The sequence below is a fragment of the Pelmatolapia mariae genome, linkage group LG10_11, assembly GCF_036321145.2.
Source record: "Pelmatolapia mariae isolate MD_Pm_ZW linkage group LG10_11, Pm_UMD_F_2, whole genome shotgun sequence".
Lineage (NCBI taxonomy): Eukaryota > Metazoa > Chordata > Actinopteri > Cichliformes > Cichlidae > Pelmatolapia > Pelmatolapia mariae.
In genome coordinates, this window is record NC_086236.1 from 63,120,273 (window position 1) to 63,142,432 (window position 22,160).

The 22,160-nt window shown below is 38.0% G+C and overlaps 2 protein-coding genes across 2 annotated transcripts; both read left to right on the forward strand.

Moving 5' to 3' along the window:
* The first annotated feature begins 1,398 nt into the window (after window positions 1-1,398).
* Window positions 1,399-12,386, forward strand: csf3r (colony stimulating factor 3 receptor). The gene is made up of 18 exons (XM_063486847.1): window positions 1,399-1,481; window positions 3,090-3,275; window positions 5,860-5,965; window positions 7,237-7,311; window positions 7,494-7,790; window positions 7,872-8,004; window positions 8,171-8,337; window positions 8,486-8,646; window positions 8,813-8,957; window positions 9,231-9,313; window positions 9,439-9,631; window positions 9,711-9,899; window positions 10,077-10,178; window positions 10,440-10,586; window positions 10,669-10,800; window positions 10,887-10,983; window positions 11,076-11,154; window positions 11,641-12,386. Exons 4-18 carry the CDS (start codon window positions 7,248-7,250, stop codon window positions 12,115-12,117), a joined length of 2,466 nt encoding a protein of 821 aa, XP_063342917.1. The 5' UTR covers window positions 1,399-1,481; window positions 3,090-3,275; window positions 5,860-5,965; window positions 7,237-7,247; the 3' UTR covers window positions 12,118-12,386.
* Window positions 12,387-13,970: 1,584 nt separating this feature from the next.
* mrps15 (mitochondrial ribosomal protein S15) lies at window positions 13,971-20,834 on the forward strand. The gene is made up of 8 exons (XM_063488240.1): window positions 13,971-14,211; window positions 17,755-17,823; window positions 17,930-18,005; window positions 18,119-18,167; window positions 18,275-18,359; window positions 18,475-18,533; window positions 18,916-19,107; window positions 19,357-20,834. Exons 1-8 carry the CDS (start codon window positions 14,067-14,069, stop codon window positions 19,462-19,464), a joined length of 783 nt encoding a protein of 260 aa, XP_063344310.1. The 5' UTR covers window positions 13,971-14,066; the 3' UTR covers window positions 19,465-20,834.
* The last annotated feature ends 1,326 nt before the right edge of the window (window positions 20,835-22,160 follow it).

Sequence of the window (22,160 nt, forward strand, 5' to 3'; positions counted from 1 at the left end):
TTTGGTGTGCCATCAGTAAATAGGTTGTTAAGTTTAATGAAACAAAACTGTAATAATTTTGGCAACGAAAATCTTAATCAGTGCAATCAGTATTTTACATAACTGGTGGTAAAGAATGCTGAATTCGACTTATCAGGCTGAGTGCAGTAGTGGAATGTCACTCTTGTAACAGAGGGCAATATTCAGTATTTCAGTATACACGATTAGCACGATTAGTTGTGACTGCAGTTCACTATAGTATTTCACTGTATAGAAACAGACAGATATGAGATGATGTTTACAGCAGTGTCTAATTTGGGTTGGTCGAATTTTTAATGTGAATGAGAATCTAAGAAGGAGACGGCATTCTGTTAAGCATAGGACAAAAACCCTAATCAAACCTAGCAAAGCTTCATCAGTTCAACTTGGCTTCGGGGCCCTCAGCTAATTTTACCGCTCACTGAAACATAGCATGTAATACCCAGTGGATGGCAAACGCTTCGTTCATTATTGCTGATTAGGGGAAAAAAAAGATCAAGCAAAATATGTCAACTCATGATAACCAGTTAATGTGTTTTTAATTAATGCCTGCTTTTCTTTTCTCCAGGTTGATTCCTACCCTAAAACCTACCAGTGCGTGGATTTAATTCCTCCTCCAGCAGCTTCTTGATTAACAGTTAGCTTCCATTATGCTTTTGAGGGCACGAGAGTGACCGTGCAGGGATGCAGCTGTTAGATTAAAAGTGGAGTGGCTGAGCTTGCTGGGTCTCCTTGCATGCAGTGAAATGAGACCTAAGCCACAGATTCATTTTAGAATTTAATAAGCTAATAATCGTGATATGGCAACTAGTTTCAAGTGCCCTTGGGGGGGGTCAAGGCACAGTTTACAATCCCATTTAAGAGCTTGTTCTATTACCATGCTGACAAAGTCTTATACAGGCTCAGAGAGGGAGATGAGTGCATTTTGAAGCTACTTCAAAGGTCACACAAAACACAGAGGGGTCAGCCTGAACCAGAATGATCACATTCTTCTTGCGAGAAGACTCCCTGGAGTCCGACTGAAGGACATTTGACAGCTGCTGTATTAGCATCTTCTGGGAAAGTACTGAAATTCAATTCAGCTGACATTTAACAGCTATAAGTTGAGCTATAATGATTTTTCTACTTACTCCGTTAAGAAAAACAATGCATATTATTGTGACAAATTAAACAGTCAAAACCACCTGTAAAAAATTTTGCTGAGCTTTTAAAAACTTAAATTTGAGCAATGTGAACTCCCCATTCTTCCTTCCCATAACTGGGCCCCATCAGTCACATGTTTCTTCTTGGAAAATAGCAGTTTCACAAATGCAAAACAAGGATGTTGCTGCCTGTGCTGCTTCTTGGCACACACACACACACGTCCTCAAATCCGAGCTACTTTGAGCCACGCTGTTTCATCTGGTGCTATCAGGGCTGATAAGAGCCTCTTGTCTTTCTGGGTCTGCTGCAGCTGCTGTGTGGTGAGTGGCAAGCCTCTCTGATGGCTCTCCTTTATCTTCACATCAAGCAATTTGCTGCTTCTTTCATTTTGATACTTGTGCCAGATTGAAAAGGAAAACTTTGCTAAACTTGTTTCTGAATTAGGTTAAAGCTAGGTAGTTGCATCCTCATCTACATGTAAGTTATGGACCACTCAACTTATTTAAAAAAAATCATCTTTAATCCATGTTTAATCTGATTTTCTGGTCCCTCTGTATTGTAGATGTGACATTTATCATCCTTTGTAGTTTAGTACCTAATACACACACACTACACACTCTTAATACATTTAGGATTAAATAAGCAATACTAAGATAAGATGGTGCTTTATAGTACTTGAAGCGTATCGTTTGAAACATTTAAAATAAGTTGTTAGATCGTCGCACAAAGGTCTTTTTACCTAAACCTTTGTTAAATTTAGTACAATACAGCAATGCCGCCCAAGTCATCATTGTCTTAAGAGCTTGAAAAAGAAGGCGACTGGACTTCTTTATGTTTTTTGAAGTTGTTTCACCTCTCACAACTGAAGAAATGTCTTCGATTAAAGGTAAAATGTCTTTAAAAACCTTAAAGAAATCCAGCCGCCTTCTTTTTCAAGCTCTAAAGACTGCAGTATGGCAATGTTTTTAACGTGTTTTATGACTGCAGTTTTCTTCTAATCACGGGGGCAACAGTATTTTAGTGTATGGAAAACATGTTCTGACAATTAAAAAATCGGAAGTTAAAAAGATTGATTCAGTCGGTCTGGGATTTTAGATACTGCCCACATAAAAGGTCAGAATGTCTTAACTGCCATGATAGGAAAAAACGAATCAATTCTTTAACTCTTTTTAAATCTCTTTTCAAAACACACTGTATAGTGTGAGAAATAAAACCAAAAAGGGGAAATAGCGGTGAGTCTGTCATTACGCTTTGCAATGTGTGAGGGATATTGCCAAATCCTTAAAGTGGGCGTTCTGTAACCCTCAACAGCAACAGGAAAGGAAATCTACTGAAGTTGTAGAAAAATATTTCTTTTAACATGGAGACATGACTCACCGAGACACGAAAATAAATTCTACATAATGTATTCTCATCTATATGTTCTGAACATAATTGGCCAAAACACAAAGAATAGCCAGACTTCATTTATTCTGCCTTTATTTTAAGTATGTCATATTATGTTGTTGGCCAAATACACTCCAAGTCTAATACGCTTTTCTGCTCTCCACCTCGTCTCTCTCACTCACTCTCTCTGTCTTTCCTTCAATTGCCTTTTGTCAGAGCCACAGGCAATTACCTATTAGTAGTAAGCAGAAATTCTAAAAAGGAAAGCGGGGGGAAATGGGGGCCTTTTTGCACAGTGCTGATAAGAAAATTCCATTTCTCTCTCATTGCAAAACGCAGTCTTCACCAAATAGTTATTTTGGACTGAGGGCAGCGATCTAACAGTTTGAGTGATAGTTACAAATTATACAAATTTTTGGTTATATTTCCTCATCTTATGGAGGTGTTACAATGACATAACATTTCTGCTCAACGGTTGAATGTTATTCTACACCAGAAATGCTTTGGATAGTCAAAATCTAATACGTCATTTGTGTCTTTAGCCTACAGAACAAATTGAACAGGACTCTGAGCAGTCGCCTGATGTTGTGCGCATGCTACATGTTAACCTGAGGAACAGTGAGTTTCTCAGCTTATTCTCAGAAACAGGCAGGTTGAGTGTTACACGACCACAGGAAGTTTCTCAATGCTGCACCACTTACTGGTTCTGGGTAGATGTCTGTATGTTGGTGAGTCATGCACGCACACATATTCAGTACTGTGCAAATGTCTTATTTCTTTCCCCATCACATATTTCTTTTATATTTTTCTTGGAAAATGGCTGCAGTGATTTATCGAAACATGCATGTATAAATTGAAAAACAGTATACAGGGTAAAACCAGATCTAACAAGTGCAGTCAAAGGGCGCAACTCCCATGAAGGGCAAAGGCTATATGAAAACTTTTTATTACAAGATGCTAACGGCACCCTGTTTTCATATCAACACTCTGATGTTTGACTTTTGACCTTTGACCTTTTAGCATTACATACTAAAATGGTGTATTTTATTATCTTTACCTGTATGATCGGAGTAGAACTGGCTGAAATCTTTGGCTACTATAAACTGTAAAAACTTTAGATTTTAAGAGATATTCATCCATGTGTGATTTTTGCGAAACTACATGGCATCATTGTGATGCCGTAGGGTGTTGGATTAAAAAAATAAATAAGTAAAAAGACTATTGTGCAGCTCTCTCCGTGCTATGATGTGTTATACTCAATATAGTGTCTTGACATTTGTTTTCAAGGTCAGCTTTGACCTCAGGGGCTAACAGTAGAGGTCAAGGTCAAATGCTTAGCTAGTTACTCATGTCCCCCAAGGCCTAGTTTATTGTTGAAGTTTAAAGACAATCTGTAAAATATTGTGGGTAATTTAAAGTTTTTTTCTCATTTTTCATATTTGCTGTGACCTTTACCTTAACCTAACCCTAACCCAATTTTCACCAAAATTAAAGCTGGAACAGCTCATGGTGTTATTGATATCTACCATCACACAAAAAATGTAATATGATATCTTTCTGTTGTTAATTCAGTTTAGTTTGACTTAGTTATTTATTAGTTTCATTGTTGGTTTCTTTTTAATTGTTATTGTATGGAGGGGTGTTACAATCAAAGCTGTGTACGCAGTCTCAGTAAACACACCAATGAAAGCCTCAACAGGCAAGTTGTAATAACATTTTTACCAAAATAATGAATATTGCACAAATTATTTCCTCTGTATTTTTTGTTTATTAGTTTTCAAATTCACAAAATCATTTGAGTTATTTTCCTTTTTTTAAAGTCTACTTTTCATTTTTATTTCAGTTAACAACAATAAGCTTGATGACCATTTTTCTTCTTAAAAACAGCCTGAACTCATGTAGGCATGCTTTCTTGTAATTTAAGTAGTCTTCAGGAATAGGTCTCCAGGCATCTTGAGGAAAATGAAAAACTCTTCTTCAAATCTTGTCTGCCTGTTGTTTCATCCTCTGCAAGGATGATCCAACACTGCTTCAGTAATATTGAGGTTCAGGTTCTGGGGAGGTCAGTCCATGACTGATAGTATTCCCCTGTGTGTTTTTTCTATACAGGCGTGCTTTTACTGCATTGGCAGTGTGTCTGTCATCACTGTCATGCTAAAAAACGAAAACACTGCCACTCAGATGTTTTCCAGATGGTATTACATGGTGGAACAAACTTTGACAGTACTATTCTGTGTTCATAGTTCCATCAGTTTTGACAAGATTCACAACCTCTCTGGTGGAAAACAGCCCCAAACCGTGACAGAACCTCCAGTTTGTTTTACAGATGACTGTAGATGACTGCTGTACCTCTCTCCTGACCACCTCTGTACATACTGACAACAATTTGAACCAAAAATTTCACGTTTGAATCCCACACTATTTTCAGTCATTTTCAGTTTGTGTGTTATTTGGCACACCTCAGCTTTTTCTACACATCCCTTTCTTAAGAGTGGCTGTCAAGAAGCCATTCTTTGCTTTGAGACCAATTCTGATGTGGCTTAAACAACAGTAGATGAATCCACAGAACTTAAAATTGGTTAAAAAGCAACCAATGTCTAGAGAATAAACCGCAAAACTGCTGTTCTAGACCACTTTAAAAATTATAAGAAAGTATGGCTCCAGTGAAGCAAAACTAAAAGAAATGAGAGGTGATTCAAGGTTTTTGCACAGTACTGCACGTCAGTGTGAAATGTAGTTCTGATGAAGACATTAATAAGGGAATCAACAATAAATAATCTGGCATAATTTTAGATAATTCCCAAGATGTTTCCTTACTACTGAGTTGCTTGCAGTGTTTAATGAATTTAAAACTCTTCTCTCACATTTTTATGATTCTGCTCCCTCGTAATGCTGTTTATCAGTTGCAAACTTTCATTGCCGTCTGGTATTTTATAATATAAAGTGACACCTGTCCAAAATTGAAATGTCCAGAAATAAATATTTAAATTTTACTAAACAATACCATCATGCACTGAACACAATATTTTTGATCTTCTAGTAACAAAATCACTATTCTCATGTGAAATATTGTTTTTAATTGTTTTTATTGTACATACACTGGTTTTAATGCATTAAAATATGCAAAACACGTGATTGTGTGAATAATTTGCACAAATTTTAAAACTACGTGTCTTTATGTCGGTGTTCATTATACAATTAAATGTTCTTTTAATACCACTAAAAAACTCGATTCCATTGTTTTCTGTTACTTTAGTAATCAGTTAGTATTTGCTTTAGTACTCTAAACTATTTGTCTTTTCTTCCACACAGTACCTTACAGTTGCAGAGATACTGATATAGGCTGTGATGGCATGTCTGGGCGGTGCTTTGTAAACCAGAACAAAGATTTCTGTGAATTCTAAACTTCTGTGTAATGGTGAGTTCCCTAACTGATTCTCGAACTAAAGTGCAAGGTTGACTTTATACAAAAAGTGCAGTATGTTTGAGAAATGCTGCCAGAACTTTACCAACCAGTTTTCATTTTGCTGTAGTCACACTACGGACCGTGACATAGGAAAATTATTTATCTCGACAACTGCTTGCCATCAATCTCAGACAGAAAAAAAAGAATCAGTGTAATGGCTGGATAACAACTGATTTTTTTGTTTTCTTGGTCATAGGAGTGTTGCTGTCATACTTTGACTCTAGCCATTTTGTTTACGTCAGACCAGTCAGTAACCATCTAGCAAACACAAGTCGTGTGAGAAAAATATGACTGGTTTTGACTGGTGGTTGGAAGATGCTGCCAGTTCTTGTGAAACTGATTGCTAAAGCCTTACGAACGCAGGTCTAGCGATTGGTCAATGACTCCTCGGTAACCACCGGCCACTAAAAAACAAAGTGTCTTCGAGCTGCTGGAGTTTGTTGGGGTTTGCACCTGGTGACAGCCAGCAACTATTCACCAACTTGCTGGGGAATGCGTGTTTTTCCCTGGTGACCAGAGGTTGCCAGCAGGTTATCAACAGTCTCTAGGCCTATGTGACTGAGGTATTATTGTTATTATTGCAATCTCAATAAAGTCCAGTTACACTGTAACAGGTGATACATTTTAATATATTTTATATTATTGTTAAATATTTCCCTCAATATTTAGAAAGAGTTTCATCCCTTTTATTTAACAGTGTAAGAATGGAAACATGATAGAGACAACCACAGGTGCTATCTGTTTTGTTTTTCAGCAAGCAGAGCTTTAAATGTCACTTCCCCAGTGTAATGTTGCAGAAATGTGAACCCAAGATGCCACGAGTGTTGGCTTTTATTTATGTGCTTAAATTTTTATTTTATTTTTATTTATTTATTTGAGTTTGTCAAGTGTCAGTGCTCAGTTTTTTTCTGTGTTCCACAAACGCAGACAGCACAGCAAATTTTTTGTGTTTGTGTTTTGTTTTTTATTGCTGCTAGAGATCAGGGAGGCAGCAGATGCACAGTGTGTATACTGAAATATTATGCGTTATGGAGATCACTTCCAGACCCTTGAAACACCATGCTGATGATGTCTTTTAAAGCGACAAGCGTTATGACTGTCAATTCCTCCCTCACACAATGCACCTTGTCACTCGGAAAGCAATAGCAATTCAAATATTGTTTTGACAGAGCATGAAAGTTGGTAATTTACCAATAATGCATTTCATTTTGGCTGCCTAACAGGTTTTATCATCATGATATCCAAATGGATGTCAGTGATTGTCATGCTGGTGACATTTGTGAACGGAGCAAGAAATGGTGAGTGTAGGTGTCGGAGGAAAATGGAAATACCTAACCACCAGTTACAATGACAATTCTTACTATCATTTTGTGCCCTTTGCCTTGGAGATTTTACCTAGTAAAAGGCTAAACATTTAGAAAAAAACATCTTAACAATCTTCACATTACGCTTTTGTTTTTTTTGTTGTTGTAATTTTTAGAGGATGGCATACAGCCCTGTGCAAAGGTCCACACATCCAGCTCAGTGGTACCTTTGGGATCCCCTGTGACAGCTACTTGTGTCATCAGAGAGGACTGCCCTCTGGTCACTGGACAAGCTGTTCACATAGAGTGGCGCCTTGATGATAGGCTTATTCCCAGCAGTCCAGAAGCCAGTGAGAGCAGCAGGGTTTCCAGAGCTGTTATATCAAGCTTCAATCACACCCGAGCAATCCTCACCTGCTGTATCCAAGCCTCTCCTCCTCAAGTAGTCGCAGGCGTGGAGATCCGAGCTGGATGTGAGAAGCATTTGCGATTCTTTGTACACGGCTCAAATTAAATTCCATTTAAAATGACTTTGTTTTTCTTTTTACCTTTAGATCCACCAGAAGCACCACAAAACCTCACCTGTCAGACAAACCTCACCAACCCCAACACAATCACCTGTAGCTGGGACCCTGGGCAGAGGGAAACCCACCTGCCCACACAGTATTCCCTCCATACTGAAATATGGTAACAATATGTAAAAAATGGAATACAAAAGCAAATATACAAAATATGGATTCCAGTGAAAGACTGGTCAAGCAGTAAATATCATACTGGTATCAGATGTGTTTTCTAGGCTTTGTCTTCAAGGTTGAACGACTATATTTCTTAAAATGTAATTTCATCATTTCAGGGCTGAAAATGAAAACTATTCTTATGAACTGCCACAAGGAGTCCATCACTATACGATCCCTCGTTTTGAATTTGTGTTGTTTTATGACATGAAGATATATGTGAAAGCTGTGAATGAACTTGGAGAGGCAACCTCAGCACCACTTGTTTTAGAACCTGTTAGTTCGGGTAAGGAAAATATTTGGGGTTTTTCTTTTTTTAGCATTCTTCAAGCTCTGTTTGTATTATAAGTACTATTTTTCATAGACAATACTAAATTGTACTTAAAATCGGTGGAAAAAAATTATGCATGCTTTTATTTTTGTCACTATTTCAGCTAAGTTTGACCCACCCAGTATTCAAGTGATTTCTAAAAGGTATGGCTGCCTGAAGCTGAACTGGAATTTGTCCCCAGACCAGGCCTGGCTCCAGGCTTGCGGGTTATTAAACCTGGAATACCGATTTAAGTCTGTTGACAGCACACAGTGGAATGACCCAGTGAGTGCAAATCAACCCTTTGTTGATATCAACTGAAAATGTATCTTCCCAAACATTTGATCCAGTGGCTATAGACATCCAAATGCTGATATTCCTTCCCTGAAGTTCACATTGGATATGCAAGAACTTATGTGTGTACATTCTGTGTCCCTGAAAAATATGCCAGGTCTTGGTTCAAAATGCTAAAACACCTGTGGACATGTGTCACCTGCTGCATTGGACTCGGTATTTTACACAGATTAGAGTCAGATACCAGCAGAGCCCCTGGAGTGAATGGAGCAGCAGCCAGTCTGGTGTCACCTTGGAGAGTGGTAAGCCTGTGATCAATTCAGACTGACACCATCAGTCAGTCAACCATTTCCCAATCTATTGCCTTTTCTTCCATTTCCTGGTCTTTTCAATATATGCTAATGTCATCTTCTGCATCTGCCATTACTTTTTTCTATAGCGCAGGTTGTATTGAGCTTTGTTGCATTGAATCCATAAACCTGTCTTGGATGAAAAAGTTTTTATTTCCAAAGAGTAAAAGGAGAAGTGCAGGCTTTTGACATGCAACATGCTGACAGGTGACTCTTTCTTTTTAGCTCCCACTGGACGCCTAGATTCGTGGATGGAGATATCTGAGGATCCCCTGCTAAAAGAACTCAACATAAGCTTGTTTTGGAAGGTACACACATCACACACATTGCTTGACACCTGTCACAAATTGATGCATTTTGTCTTCTAGTTCTGGTGGAGCATGAGAGGTCGTCTTTTAAAATATCTCCTCACATTTTTTTCCTTCTGTTTCAGCCATCAAAAAGATTTCGTGCCAATGGCCAAAATGTGTCATATATCATCTTGGTGCAAAAGAGAGTGGTGTGCTCTACAAGGGAGAACTACTGTACTTTCAGTCTTTCTAGGAGCATTAAGAAAGTGTATCTAAAGGCTGTAAATGCAGCAGGGAAATCTTCTCCCACTGTAGTACAGATTTACAAACATAAAGGTAACTCACTCACGAAACAAATTAATGCATCATATCATATGACATGTAGAATATGATATGCATCTTTTTCTGTCTGTAGCTCATCCTGTAGTATTAGATGCCACAGCAGTCCCACATGCAAACAATTCATTTCTTGTTCAGTGGAGAAGCATGGATTCCTCAGGACTCAGCGATTATGTGGTGAAATGGAGACCTTTGTTAAAATCAGGCCTCTCCCACATCCAGTTTGACATTGCTGGCCAAAACCAGTCCAGCATTGTTATAACAGGTATGTTTTACAATATTTGTCTTCGGCCTTCCTAATCGGATGATTATCCTCTACAACAAGAATTCGAACAATCACTCTTGTGCAAGATCTTCCTTTTCCTGTGCTTAACCTGCCTCTACACACTGTTAGACTCCTGTGGGCAATGATCCACCCTAACCTCTTCTCACTCATCAACAGGCAGCTTTGAGCCCTACAAGCCCTACGGGATCTCTGTATATCCAAGGTTTACGGATGGGATAGGCCCTCCTAAGACATTTAATGCCTACTTGAGAGAAAAGGGTAAGTCACCCAAGACACAAAGAGTCTCACACAAGCCAGCAGAGGTGTGAGCCAGACTCCCTCAACTTTGAAGTAGTCAGAAGAGTGTTGACTTACAGAATATATATTTTGTAATCTTTCACAGAACAGCTGATACATGATGAAATAATGCCCTCTTGTGGAAAGAAATGAATAACCTATTGGAGTAAAGACCTGAGCTGTCTAATGGTTAAAAACTCTTTCTAGTTCTACTAATCACTTGTGATGTTGTTCTTTTTAAAGCCCCATCCATGGTTCCAAAATTACATATTCAAAAGACCTGGAATTCAGATATTAAGATTACCTGGGATGAAATACCATTAGACCAACGAAATGGAAAGATCCAAGACTACACAGTCTTCTACTGGAATCCGAAGGGACCCGTTAACGGTAGGTTAAATACCTTATCTCTGGTATGTTGTATAGGATATTTTAAGCACTTGATCCCCTCTAATTTTTAACTGTTCTTCAGTTGTGAACGTAGATACAGAAAAAAGAAGTGTGATCCTTAAAGACCCCAGTGTGCATGGAGCTGTCTTGATGGTTAGCACACTTGGTGGGAGCTTGAATGGGTCAGCAGTTCATTTTGAATTTCAGCCCTTTGGTTAGTACGATCATTTTTTCTTTGGAGAAAGTCAACACGGACAGAATATGATCAGACGTGACATTACGTGTTTTTTCTTTTCTCAGATGAAGTCGCTAGTGCGATGATTGTAATCGGATCAGTTTTTGGACTTTCATTGCTGATTATTTTCATAGTCCTGACTTGTTTCTCCAAACATGAGAGGTAAGCTCATGCTCATACTGTTTAAGCTGGTAAGCTGTAATGTTGTTTATTCTTAACACACTACACTAATGCTTTTTTTCTTTAACTTCAAGGTTTAAGGGGATTTTTTGGCCAGTTGTTCCAGACCCAGCTAACAGCTTTGTCCTAAGATTGACATCAGAATCAACACAGGTGTGAAAGCAGACATCCACTAGAGGAAAACAGAAATGTTTTTATACAGTTATACGTTCCTTATTACTAATGTTTTTGATTAAAGCTGCAAAAATCTGCAATATGTAGAATGAAGAGGTTGAACCCTACAGGGAATGACTGTGAAATTCTGCAGTAACAGTTTAGCTTCTTCCTTCTCATTATTTGGTTTAATGCCCCGTTAATTTGTTGTTTTAGCTTACAGTGCTTTTCAATGGAATTAAGACAAATTTAACAAATACCCGCTAAACACAGAGGTTCATTTAACAGAGAAAGAGGCTGTTAAAGGTCTTCATCAGGATCTGGTGAAAACTAACAGGAGACTTAATTTAAAGTATTCCAACTGATATTAATTTCTAATGTTGGATATTTAAAGCTTGTTTTGCTGCATGAGTGAAAAAAAGACATGACATGGTGTAAAGCCAAGAAATTGATACTATTGTTGTCTCACTTATTTTTCACTTGCAGTATACCCATCCTTCATGTGACAGCGAGGATCCGATATATTTGTCCCACCTCAGCTTTCCGGACATCCCCATGAAACTAAGCAAAGAGGAGGATGATCTTTGGATAAACAGTTCAGAAGAGACCAGTGACCTTGGAGAGTCTATTTGTGGTTCGCCGTTCACCACCGAATACTCTGGCTCAAACAGTGACTCTGTTCCTTATGCTACTGTGGTGTTCTCTGGTTTTTGTAACAGCCCACCGCCCAAAGAGCCTCATGTCTACCTGCGTTCTGAATCTACACAGCCCCTCTTAGAGGCAGAGGAACCTTTCACTCCGAAGTGTTACCAGAATCTAGCACTAGGTGGAATGACAGAGGAGCAGCATTTTTTTGGGCCAAGCCATGATTGTGTACCTGAAGAAGTGGCAGACCCAGAGAGTCTTTGGGATGACTTTCCTTTTCTACGAGCATTAGCCATGAATGATACTGAAAATGACTAAAGCGCCATTGGCAATTACAAGTAGAACTGCTTTGTTGGAGGCTTACATAGATCTAAGTATGAGCATGAATTTAATGTGGTAATGTACACAGCTGTAAATAACATGGCTACTAGCTAGATTTTTTTTAAGCTGATAGAAATCATGTTGATATTTACTGATTATCATTGCAAGGTTTTTGTATACTTTGTAAAACTTCTGCAGAAAATGAAGTTTCTTTTTGTTTTTTGTTTTTTACTTTAAACTATATTGTTGAGATTATATTTTTGTGGATTACATGTGAATTCTCTGATTAAATGTTTTACACCTTAAAAATGTTTTCAATAAAATTATAAGTACTGTTTAATATTTTAATGTTAAATATAGATACTATTTATAAACATTACACTAATCTGAGGTTAGCAGGACAAATTTGCTGGTTCACTTAAAACTCCTCAGAAATAACATAAACTGATTTATAGATCCATTTGTATAAAGGATAATTAGTAACAGTAATCATCTGTAACAGACAACTTAACAGAGAACCAATTTTAAACCGGTACGTTCTTTCTAGCAGTAATTTGTTGCAAAACATATAATTTGTTTGACTTTGTTTAGTTAAATATATGAAAATTGTCAAACAGAACAGTTTGGCAGGCATAAAATAATATTTTTGCACCAACATGATGATTCTCAAAGAATTACTGGATGAAAACTTGGCATATCAGTGTCACCTTTAAAAGAAATCAGAAGAAACTTGACTAGTGGAGGACAAAAAGAAGAAGGGTCAGGCCTAAAAACTATCTAAAGCAGACAACCAGCATCTGAAAGTCATGTTCTTAAGAAATAGGGGGGGAGTCACAAAGACTGGACATATTTCTCGAGTCTCTCTGGGATACAGGGAGAAAAAGGGAGAAAAGTTGAATTATACAAGAACTGGACTGAAAAATCGGTGGAAATTGATCTTGTAAAGTGGTGAATCCAAATGTAAAAATTTCAGGTTCAAATAATCTTTAATAGGAGGTCAGAATAGAGAAAATTGAAGCTGTGTCCAGGTTCGGAGCTGCATTTCTTGTACGAATTAGTGGCAGAAATGTACCATCAGATTTTGATCCACCGTACGATTCTGGAAAGTGTCTAATTAGCAAAGCTTTATTTTTCAGTATGACAGTGATCCCAAACACACTGGAAAATGCAGTAAAAAGCATACCTGCATAGAAATTAAACACAAAATGGATCAACATGCGTCCTGGATTGATCTCTCCAGAGTCCAAATCTCAACATTATTGAATCAGTGTGGGATCATCTTGACAGAGAATGAAAGAAAAGGCAGCCAACATCCAGAGAACATTTGAATGTCCTTCTGGAAGCCAGGAAAGTTATTCCTGAAGAATACTTCAAACTACAAGAAAGTTTGCCCAAGAGAGTCCTGGTTATGTTGAAGAATGTAGTCATACCAAATAATTTAGCATTGTACAAACTCTGTTTTTGCCTTATATATTGTATTTCCCCGTTTCAATACACCAATTTCCCCTTTCCCCAGCAAAGAAACGGGTAGTATTTTAGGAGGTTTGCACAGCATTGTATGTCAGCAGTTATAAATTGACAGTTTATTACCATCAGTGCTCTTTTTACTGCTTTTTATTTAAAAGTAACAGTAATAATTTTGGGAGGGGGGCACTTCTCATTAACTGTGACTGCTTCAATTATTAAACCAAACAACTGTCACTGAAAAAAATAATAATAATGAAATGTAACGATGAAAGATTCCAAAAGTCGTTTTACGATCGTTTTTATCGACGTGCTCTGGGATTGTTATTTTAGCCTAGTACAGCATCTCGCAATCGCTACTCGGCTAGTTTAGTCTAACCAAAATGGCGATCCTCATGTAGGGGTCGAGTGTGATTATTGGACGAATTTTTCAGCAGTTTTAGACAGTTTATTCTCCTTCCTTGTTATCTATACTGTGAGCCATGTTCACAAACATAGGCCTGAGGGCAGTCCTCAAGGTCCCAGCTAGTGTTTTGCGGGAAAGCTCGGCAGCTCTCTGTTGTGCTGCATCAGTCAAACCGTGGACGAACATGTCGAGTTTACTGTCAGGACCAAAAGTGAGAAGTGGTAAGTGTGAGGAAGACAAAACTTGCTTTGTAGGTAAATATCAGTCAAAACATGTGTTTCTATGAGCAGTTCGTAATTTCGTTAGGTCTTCTTCGGAAGTAATTAACACGAACGGCAGGCGGCACTGTTGGCGGAGCTACGTGTTACCCTGATAAGCGGAAAGACCGCATACTTGACGTCTGAAACGATTTTCATCATAATGTACTCCAAAGTGTAGTAATCGGCTTTGCACAGCCTCCCTACGCAATGCATTTTTCTACCACACAGTTCTCTCCACACCACCAAGACAGTGTGAAGTTACTGGCAGGTGTTTCGTCAGCTGCTCAGCTACTTGTCATTGAAAACAGTCTTTCACAAAAACCCATAATATCTTCATATTTCTTTTGTTGAGTCTATGAAAAATGCCAAGTGTGGGATTTCTCATAGATTCTTACAGATTTTTAGAGTTTCAAATGTGTACAACTATGTGTGGCTTATTTGTTTCTTTTTTCAGGTAGGCGATGATGCCACACGCAAAACCAAGCAGTGTAAACACAGGGCAGTTTCACACTCTGAATTGGCTGTTGTTTTAAGTCCTGCTTCCTTTGTTGCAGATTTGCTCATTTTGCCTTCCAAAAACTTTCTGTGCATAAGACAGTCTAAAAATATTAAAGTGCGCAAGGATCTCCTGGTGTGCACAAACGGGGTTACATCTTCATGTAGAGTCTGGATTCTCTTTTCATACTTTTCACACAGTCTCAGCTCCCACACAGATCAGTAAATGCATGCTGTGTGGAAAACTGGGACATCTGAATTTTGCTTTTTTGGGGGTTGATTTGTGTGTAATTTCTATGTAGACACGATAGCTTGTCAACTCTCAGATAGAGGGACTTTGAAGAGCGTCTCACGGCTCTTTTCACACACCTCCGTGTGCAAAACTGATGCCTGCTAATCAGATGGTTGTTGCACACACAGGGTGTGAAACAAACAAGAAGAATATCAGAAATATTTTTGACACGAATCCTCTAAAAGAGGACTAGGTAACAGTGTAGTGCTTTAGCTACTTGAAACTTTTCTCCCCTAAATGTTTTTGTGGTTGTCTCCCCTTCTGCACTTCTTTGCTGCTTAATTTGATGCAATATCTTGCTTTCTTATCATAATATCTGGAGCATCTACAGAAGCTTTGCTTTCATTTTCCCCCTCAAGTCTACTAGAATATGACAGCTTTTTTTCTTTCTTTTTTTTCTCACTGTTGCAACCTATGCACTGACAGTCACAGGTTTGCCAGCCCTTCAGTGACAGGCATGAATAAGAGCTGTTTGGCTTGCAGGCGCTTCTCTCCACAGTGCTATGACTAATACAGCAAAGAAATACTTTTTAACCCAAGGTTTGTACACTGTACACTGCAGTCTAACAGAATTGAAATCACCAGCAGTGTCTCAAGAAAAATATATGCTGCCTTGAAATTTTTTACTTTGGTTTCTGCTGTTGATAACTTTAAAATAAGGTACAGAAAATTTCTATTAAGCTATTCTCAACAGCAAAGATTACTGCCAGGTGAAAACTCGGTGCTCTTTCCTGATGAGTTTCCATCAGTTCATTGCAATATTAGTTGCACATGTTGGTGGATTTTTGAAGGAGGGCTGAACTGTCGCATAACATTAGAGAGGAAGTGACATCATTTGCTGTTTTGATATTGAAAACCACTGCTCTTATCACCATCTGATATGTACATAGTTGCGTTTTAGGGTGAGTGTTTGACAACCGTTTTAGAAAGATTATCTTAGTTTTACTCTACAAGTCACTCCATCAGTCACGCAAATTAAGCTTCATGAGTCGTTTCATCATCCTGTAGATTTTATTTATGTATTTTATTTTTTTTGTTACAATAAATGAATGATTTTCTGGCAACTCAGCTTGCAGCAGAAATGTTTTTATTATGTATTATCCCAGAGAGGTGTTTCTCTACAAATAGGATAGTAAAGTTATCCCAGAACTTAGGGGTCTGCTTATGCTACCTTATTACCTGCTGTGTTTTTGAATCATTTCCATTCATGCTTATAGGAAGGAAGATCTTGGAGTATTTCAGGATAATATTTAGAGGGACAATACCCCTCATAATTTAAAATAGCTTATTCACAAATAAATATTAGAGATCGTTGTTTTTCATACAGCTCTCTTACTCTCTTGCTGTGCTTTTGGGCTTATTTGTCATGCTCATATTTCAGATCATCAAACAAATTTGAGTATAAGATGATAAACATTTGCAATAAGTGGCAATGAGTCCTTCACATCATTGTGGAGGAATTTTTGGCTCACTCTTCTTTGTGGAATTCTTTTAGTCACAATGACATGAAAGGTCATGTCAAAGCATTTCTATCGGTTTTAAGTCTGGACTTTGAATAAAGTGCTCCAAAACTGTCATTGTATTTTTAATTTTCTGTTGTTTGCTTTGTTTTGGGGGGTTTTTTTGTTTGTTTTTTTGTCTTTTCTGTTGTTGTTTTAGAGCCATTCAGAGGACTTGCTGGCTTGTTTTTGATCATCGTCCTGTTGCATAAGCCAAGTGCGCTTGAGCTTCAGGGCACAAAACGATTGCTGGACATTCTCTTACGGGATTTTCTGGTAGAGAGCAGAATTCATAGTTCCGTCAATTACAGTAAATCATCCACCTCGAGAAGGAGCAACAGGAATCAAGCTTGACTGTTTTTTATGATGTGCTTATGATGCTGACCCCAAAGGTTTTTGAGAGATCAGGAAGATCAGCAGCAGTAGTTTCTGCCCCGGAACTTCCCCATAGATGCTATTATTTTGAGTGTCTTCCTTATTTTTGAATCATGAATACTGACCTCAGCTGAGGAAATTGAGGCCTGCATTTCTTTAGAGGTTTTGTTGGTTCATTTGTGACCTCCTGGATGCACTCTTTGTATGCCTCACAATCCTGAGAAGGCCTCCGTCATGATTAGCACTGTTCCGAGTGTTGCAAGTTTTCTCCATTTGTGAATAATGGCTCTCACCACAGGTTGTTGGAGAGCTTTAGAAATGGCTTTGTTAGTTGATAGTTGCTAATCTGTTCTGGAGTTTCTTTAGATCATGGCAACGTGTTGCTTCACTTCACTTTGTCAGACAGGTTTTACTTAAGGGGTTTCTTGATTCAACAGGTTGCTTTTTTCACACAGGGTCAGGTAGGTTTGAATAGGTGTTTTTTTTTTTTTTTTTTTGGTTTTTTTTGGTGTTGTTTTTTTAATAAAATAAATCATTAGCAAAGCAACGATTCCCTTGTTCCCTTCTACTTTCAAAATGAGTTTAATCTCCTAAGCAGTGGCTCTGTAGTGTAGTGTTTTACACATTTGCCAGACAAGTGAACTATCCCCAATTCGATCCCTTGAGGGAGAATTAGATCCCTGGAGGAGGCACAAATCCTTTCGGGGTTATATCATGAGAGAATCCGGCCAAACCAAACACGTGGAGCTACCTGCTGTGGTGATCTCTTGTGAATAACAACTGAAAGTAGCATTTTGAATCTACTAAACATGAATGTTTGCAGTGATGCATCTGATTTCTCAGTTGCAGGAAGCTTTGCTGTTCCACAGCCAGTGAGACACTATGCCCGGGCTGCAAAGAAGAAGAAGACAGGTATTTAAGAGGAACTATCATCATCATAGTATGCGCATGTGAGCATTTTTAAATGTGTACATAAGTTAAAGAAAGAAAAATCCAAAAAGTATTTGGTTTCCTCCAGGACCTGAGAGCCAACTCAGCGATCTTCCTCCAACAATGCTAAAGATGGATTATGCGGCTGTTCCCCTTGCTCAAACGTAAACATATACAAAATGATTAAAATTCAGACTTTCTATTAATTATTTTATAAAAGTGGACGCACATACTGATTGGTCTACTCTTCTAACACTATTGTATTTTCTGCTAACAGAACTGATGATCTTGTCAAAAGGCTTCTTTCACTGGAGTTGGCTAGTCATGTAAGTTTGTCTTTTTTGATGTACATTGTTTGGCCCTCTTGTGGGAAAGCAGAGGCATAAACAAGTAGTTCAGCGTTAATAACTAATAATAATAATCTCATCTTCAGAAGGAAAAGCTACAGCTAAAACAAGAACAGCTAATTGCAAAGGTCCAGAGAGATGAGAGTGACCGAAGCTCAGAGGAAGTACAAGGTGAGGTGCTATATTTTTCATTATGTTGCACATAGTTTGTTCACTGAAAAAAACATGGGATACAACTTTTATTTATTATGCGATGTTGAAATTCTCCTGTTCTTTCTCTTCTCAGTGGCTATATTGACTGCTAGAATCCGAAACTACCAGGAACATTTGCAAAAACATCATAAGGTGAGAATAAAATGCATTTAAATTAATCAGCAAATTTGTTAGGTTGACAGATTAAAATGACGTAACACATGTAGAGCACTTGACTCTCACCACTGGAAGTTTCATGTATGAATACGTCTCTCCACATTTCCTCTCTGCTTTTGTGAGGCCTGCATGTGCTACAGGATATCCTGTGTACTCCCCCACATTAAATAAAAAGATGCGTAGCATGGCCAAGGTCGGAAGTTTCCGTGTTACATCATAGCCTAAACATTTTTATTAAAATTAACAACTGTTTTTATGTGGCATGAGGAAGCAGCTGTTCCTCAGTAGGTGTCCTGATTTCTAGTGCATTTTGCTCTGTTTGTATTCACTTTCAATATTCTGTGTTGTTTGATGCTAGGATAAAGCAAACAAGAGGCGAATGCTTATGGCCATTGACCGAAGGAAAAAGATTTTGAAACACCTTCGGTTGATTCGCTACGATGCCTTTGAGAAAGTGTGTGAGCAGCTGGGCATCACATACACCTTCCCCCCAGAGTACTACAGACGGGCCACCCGTCGCTGGATGGCCAAGAAAGAATTCTGCATTAAGGTAGCAAATAAATGAAGCTGTTATTTATTAAGTCTACATCATCTCTGTACATTAATGTATACTCATATCTGTTGGGAAAAACTTAAAACTTTCCATTACACACAAGTGTAATGGAAGTGTAGCATATAGAGCATCTAAGGCATTACTCAAGCCTTCTGGAAACTCTTCTCTATACATTAAAGGTGTTATTTTTTGCCCCCCACTAACACTTGGTCATATGTGTTTGTGTGTCTGTGTGTGTCATCTCAGGTCTTCAAAGCAGTGCAAAAGCAAAAAGCAGAGCAGAGGCTGAAGATAAAGCAGAGTTCAGGCTCCACAGACACGGAGTCAGCAAAGACAAATGCAGCTGAGATCTAATGAGACAAAAGCCACAATCTGTAAACCTTCAGATGTAGTGATGTATCATGTAGATAAATAAATGTTTTTCCCATGCTGCCATCACACGATTTTACTTTCTATTGTTGTCATTCTGATACCAGAACTGTCTGGAGATGTCAAAGATTCATAAGAATAAAATATCTGAGAAAGCTGGGTTGGAATAATCCTCCAAAGTGTAATTGAACTAAAGCATGACTACTAGATGTATTAATTTAAGATCTCATTTTAGAAAACCAGGAAGCCAGAAACTCAAGTACAGGATTAATATGCTAATTAGAAATAAACCTACACTGCAAATTCTCCATTTTATCTGAGAGGATACTCTGTTAAACCACATGGCAGAAAACTAGCGCTAAAATGTTATCACTAGATCGACTCTGTCCGTTATTATGGCTTCATATCAGCACCGGTGTGTGTTTTGTTTTTGTTTTTATGTTTTGTTAATCAGCTGTCAGTGGCAGTTCACCTCATTTGTACCAAGTTGAGGCATATCAGATAAGGACTTCTTCCTGGAAGAGTACTGTTGAAGCAGTATTCAGGCTTTGTGGAAACATGAGATTGACTTAATCCAACTATGTTTAGGGTCATAAAATGCTTGTTGGTAGAATGCAGTATCATTTATCTTTTTGAGTGTTGTTTAAATGTGCAGTAAGTTAATTCAGGTTAGAGAGAAATTGTTAAAAAATCAAATTAAGAATTCCTGACATTCCTGGCATAGTGTTATATTGGTAAAAATTGGTGAGGTTGCTAAAGCATCTGATTTAAATGTACAACATCGCGAGGCAAGGTTAATTTAATTCTCATATAGGGTATAACAAGACCGGCATTTTTATTAAAAGCTATTTTTACATTATACATTAGTGTGAAAAGAAGGCTTTACAGTTTCGTATAGTTTTGTGCTTATTCAAATCCTGAGTAAATCCATCCCTTCTTTTGCATACTACACTAGTGATATAGTGTTCTAATAGATTAAAACCTCAAGACAAGAATGTGTTGCATTTGTGGGTGTCATATGAAAGTGTGGCCTTAACAATTCTAACTGCATGGCTTCCCTGAAGTCTACTGATCTGTCATGAGATCAGAAAAACTTTAAACTCCCAGTCACATACATGTGCTTGTGACCTTGTGATTTGAGGTTGTACCCTTTATCAGACTAAAAAAAAAAAAGCAGCAATTCCTGTTAATGGACTGATTTTTTTGCCAGTGAATCGCCACAGATCTTTGTCATCCCCAGAAAGTGCAGGCTGTTGCCAAACCAGCGTTTCACAGCTCAAGCTCGTCACAATTTCCTGTGTGGTGTGCAACTTGTCATTTTGAGCAGGTGGAGCTCATACTCTCACACTCTTCTGGTAAGTGACACCATTTTTTCCTTTCGCAGCAGATAAACTTAAAAGTTAAATATTCTTAAATTAAACATATAAACTATATTTGCAATTCGTGCACATGTTATAGTTAAAAGTTGGCCTTTCCGTTATGGCTGCCTTGATACAAGATAACATGGGCTTTCATTTGTTCTTTGGGTTAAAAACAAAGAGAAATTTTTTCTCAGTGTCACCACATACATGACTATCTTTCATACGATACTGTGAAAATGTCCATGTTACACTAACGTAATCCTGCAACAATTTTTTATTTAGAAATATATCTTTTACAGGGAAAGTCCAAAAAGTATTTTCTAAATCATAATTTGATTTACCTTAAATGACAGAGTAAACTGTTGCATGCTGTGTTGAGAAGGGCTTTCTGTAAATTAGTGTGCAAATATCTAATGCTCTCTAATATGTTTTTTGACTAGGTAGTTAAATCACAGAGCAAATAAACAGACCAAGTAATCCAAATGTCAAACCCAGTGGTCACCCATCAACCAGGTGCTGGCGGCTATGGGACTAATGTTCAAACAGGAGAGTGGAGCACAGGCTTGTGTGCCTGCTGCAGTGACTGTTTGGTCTGTAAGTACAAGGCACATCATTTGTGCATGCACACTTTGTTTTGTTTGTTTTAGACATTCACAAATGTACTCGTGTTGTTTAGGTGCCGTCGGTTGTTTCTGTCCACTGGCACTGAGCTGCTACACAGCAAATAAGTATGGTGAAAACTGCTGTTTGGGTTGCGTGCCTGGAGGCTTAACAGCCATGAGGACTCACATGAGATTAACTTATGGTATTCAGGTATGTTACCCATGCAACTCAATACAGTTATTATAAAATCCAAACTTCAGAATACCGTACCTTATGCAATTAGTCTTTAGGTTGCAAGTATTGCACGTATGATAGTCTGTTTCAGTCTTGCTTTTATGAAAGACACAGATTTTGCAAACATGGGAAATTTTGTGCGTTTCCCACAATTGAGAAATCTGCAACATTTCTGTAATTTCTGCAATCTTTTAACCACAGGGAACAATATGCAACGACGCCTTGATGACCTTCTTCTGTGGACATTGTGAAGTGTGCAGGATGGCAAGAGAAATCCGCATCAGGAATGGAGAGATTTCACAGTAACAAGAGTTTTTTATGATGCTCAGCTATTGTGGAAGTAACTTGTTTACCCATGGAGCTTTCATGTAAACAAAAAAAAGCATTTAATGAAGTATGCATTTTTGTGTGTATTAAATCTTTGGCCCTAACTTGCAAGAGCAATTGTGTATTATTGTAAATAAAGTGCATTTTCAACAGGCA

Excerpts from the sequence above, each read along its gene's own strand:
- mrps15 (XM_063488240.1), top strand. The coding sequence starts at position 14,067 with ATGTTCACAAACATAGGCCTGAGGGCAGTCCTCAAGGTCCCAGCTAGT. Across the intron at positions 14,212-17,754 it reads AGGACCAAAAGTGAGAAGTG|TTGCAGGAAGCTTTGCTGTT; the intron begins GTAAGTGTGAGG and ends CTGATTTCTCAG. Across the intron at positions 19,108-19,356 it reads AGAAAGAATTCTGCATTAAG|GTCTTCAAAGCAGTGCAAAA; the intron begins GTAGCAAATAAA and ends GTGTCATCTCAG.
- csf3r (XM_063486847.1), top strand. The coding sequence starts at position 7,248 with ATGATATCCAAATGGATGTCAGTGATTGTCATGCTGGTGACATTTGTG. Across the intron at positions 9,900-10,076 it reads GTCCAGCATTGTTATAACAG|GCAGCTTTGAGCCCTACAAG; the intron begins GTATGTTTTACA and ends ACTCATCAACAG. Across the intron at positions 10,984-11,075 it reads TGTTTCTCCAAACATGAGAG|GTTTAAGGGGATTTTTTGGC; the intron begins GTAAGCTCATGC and ends TTTAACTTCAAG.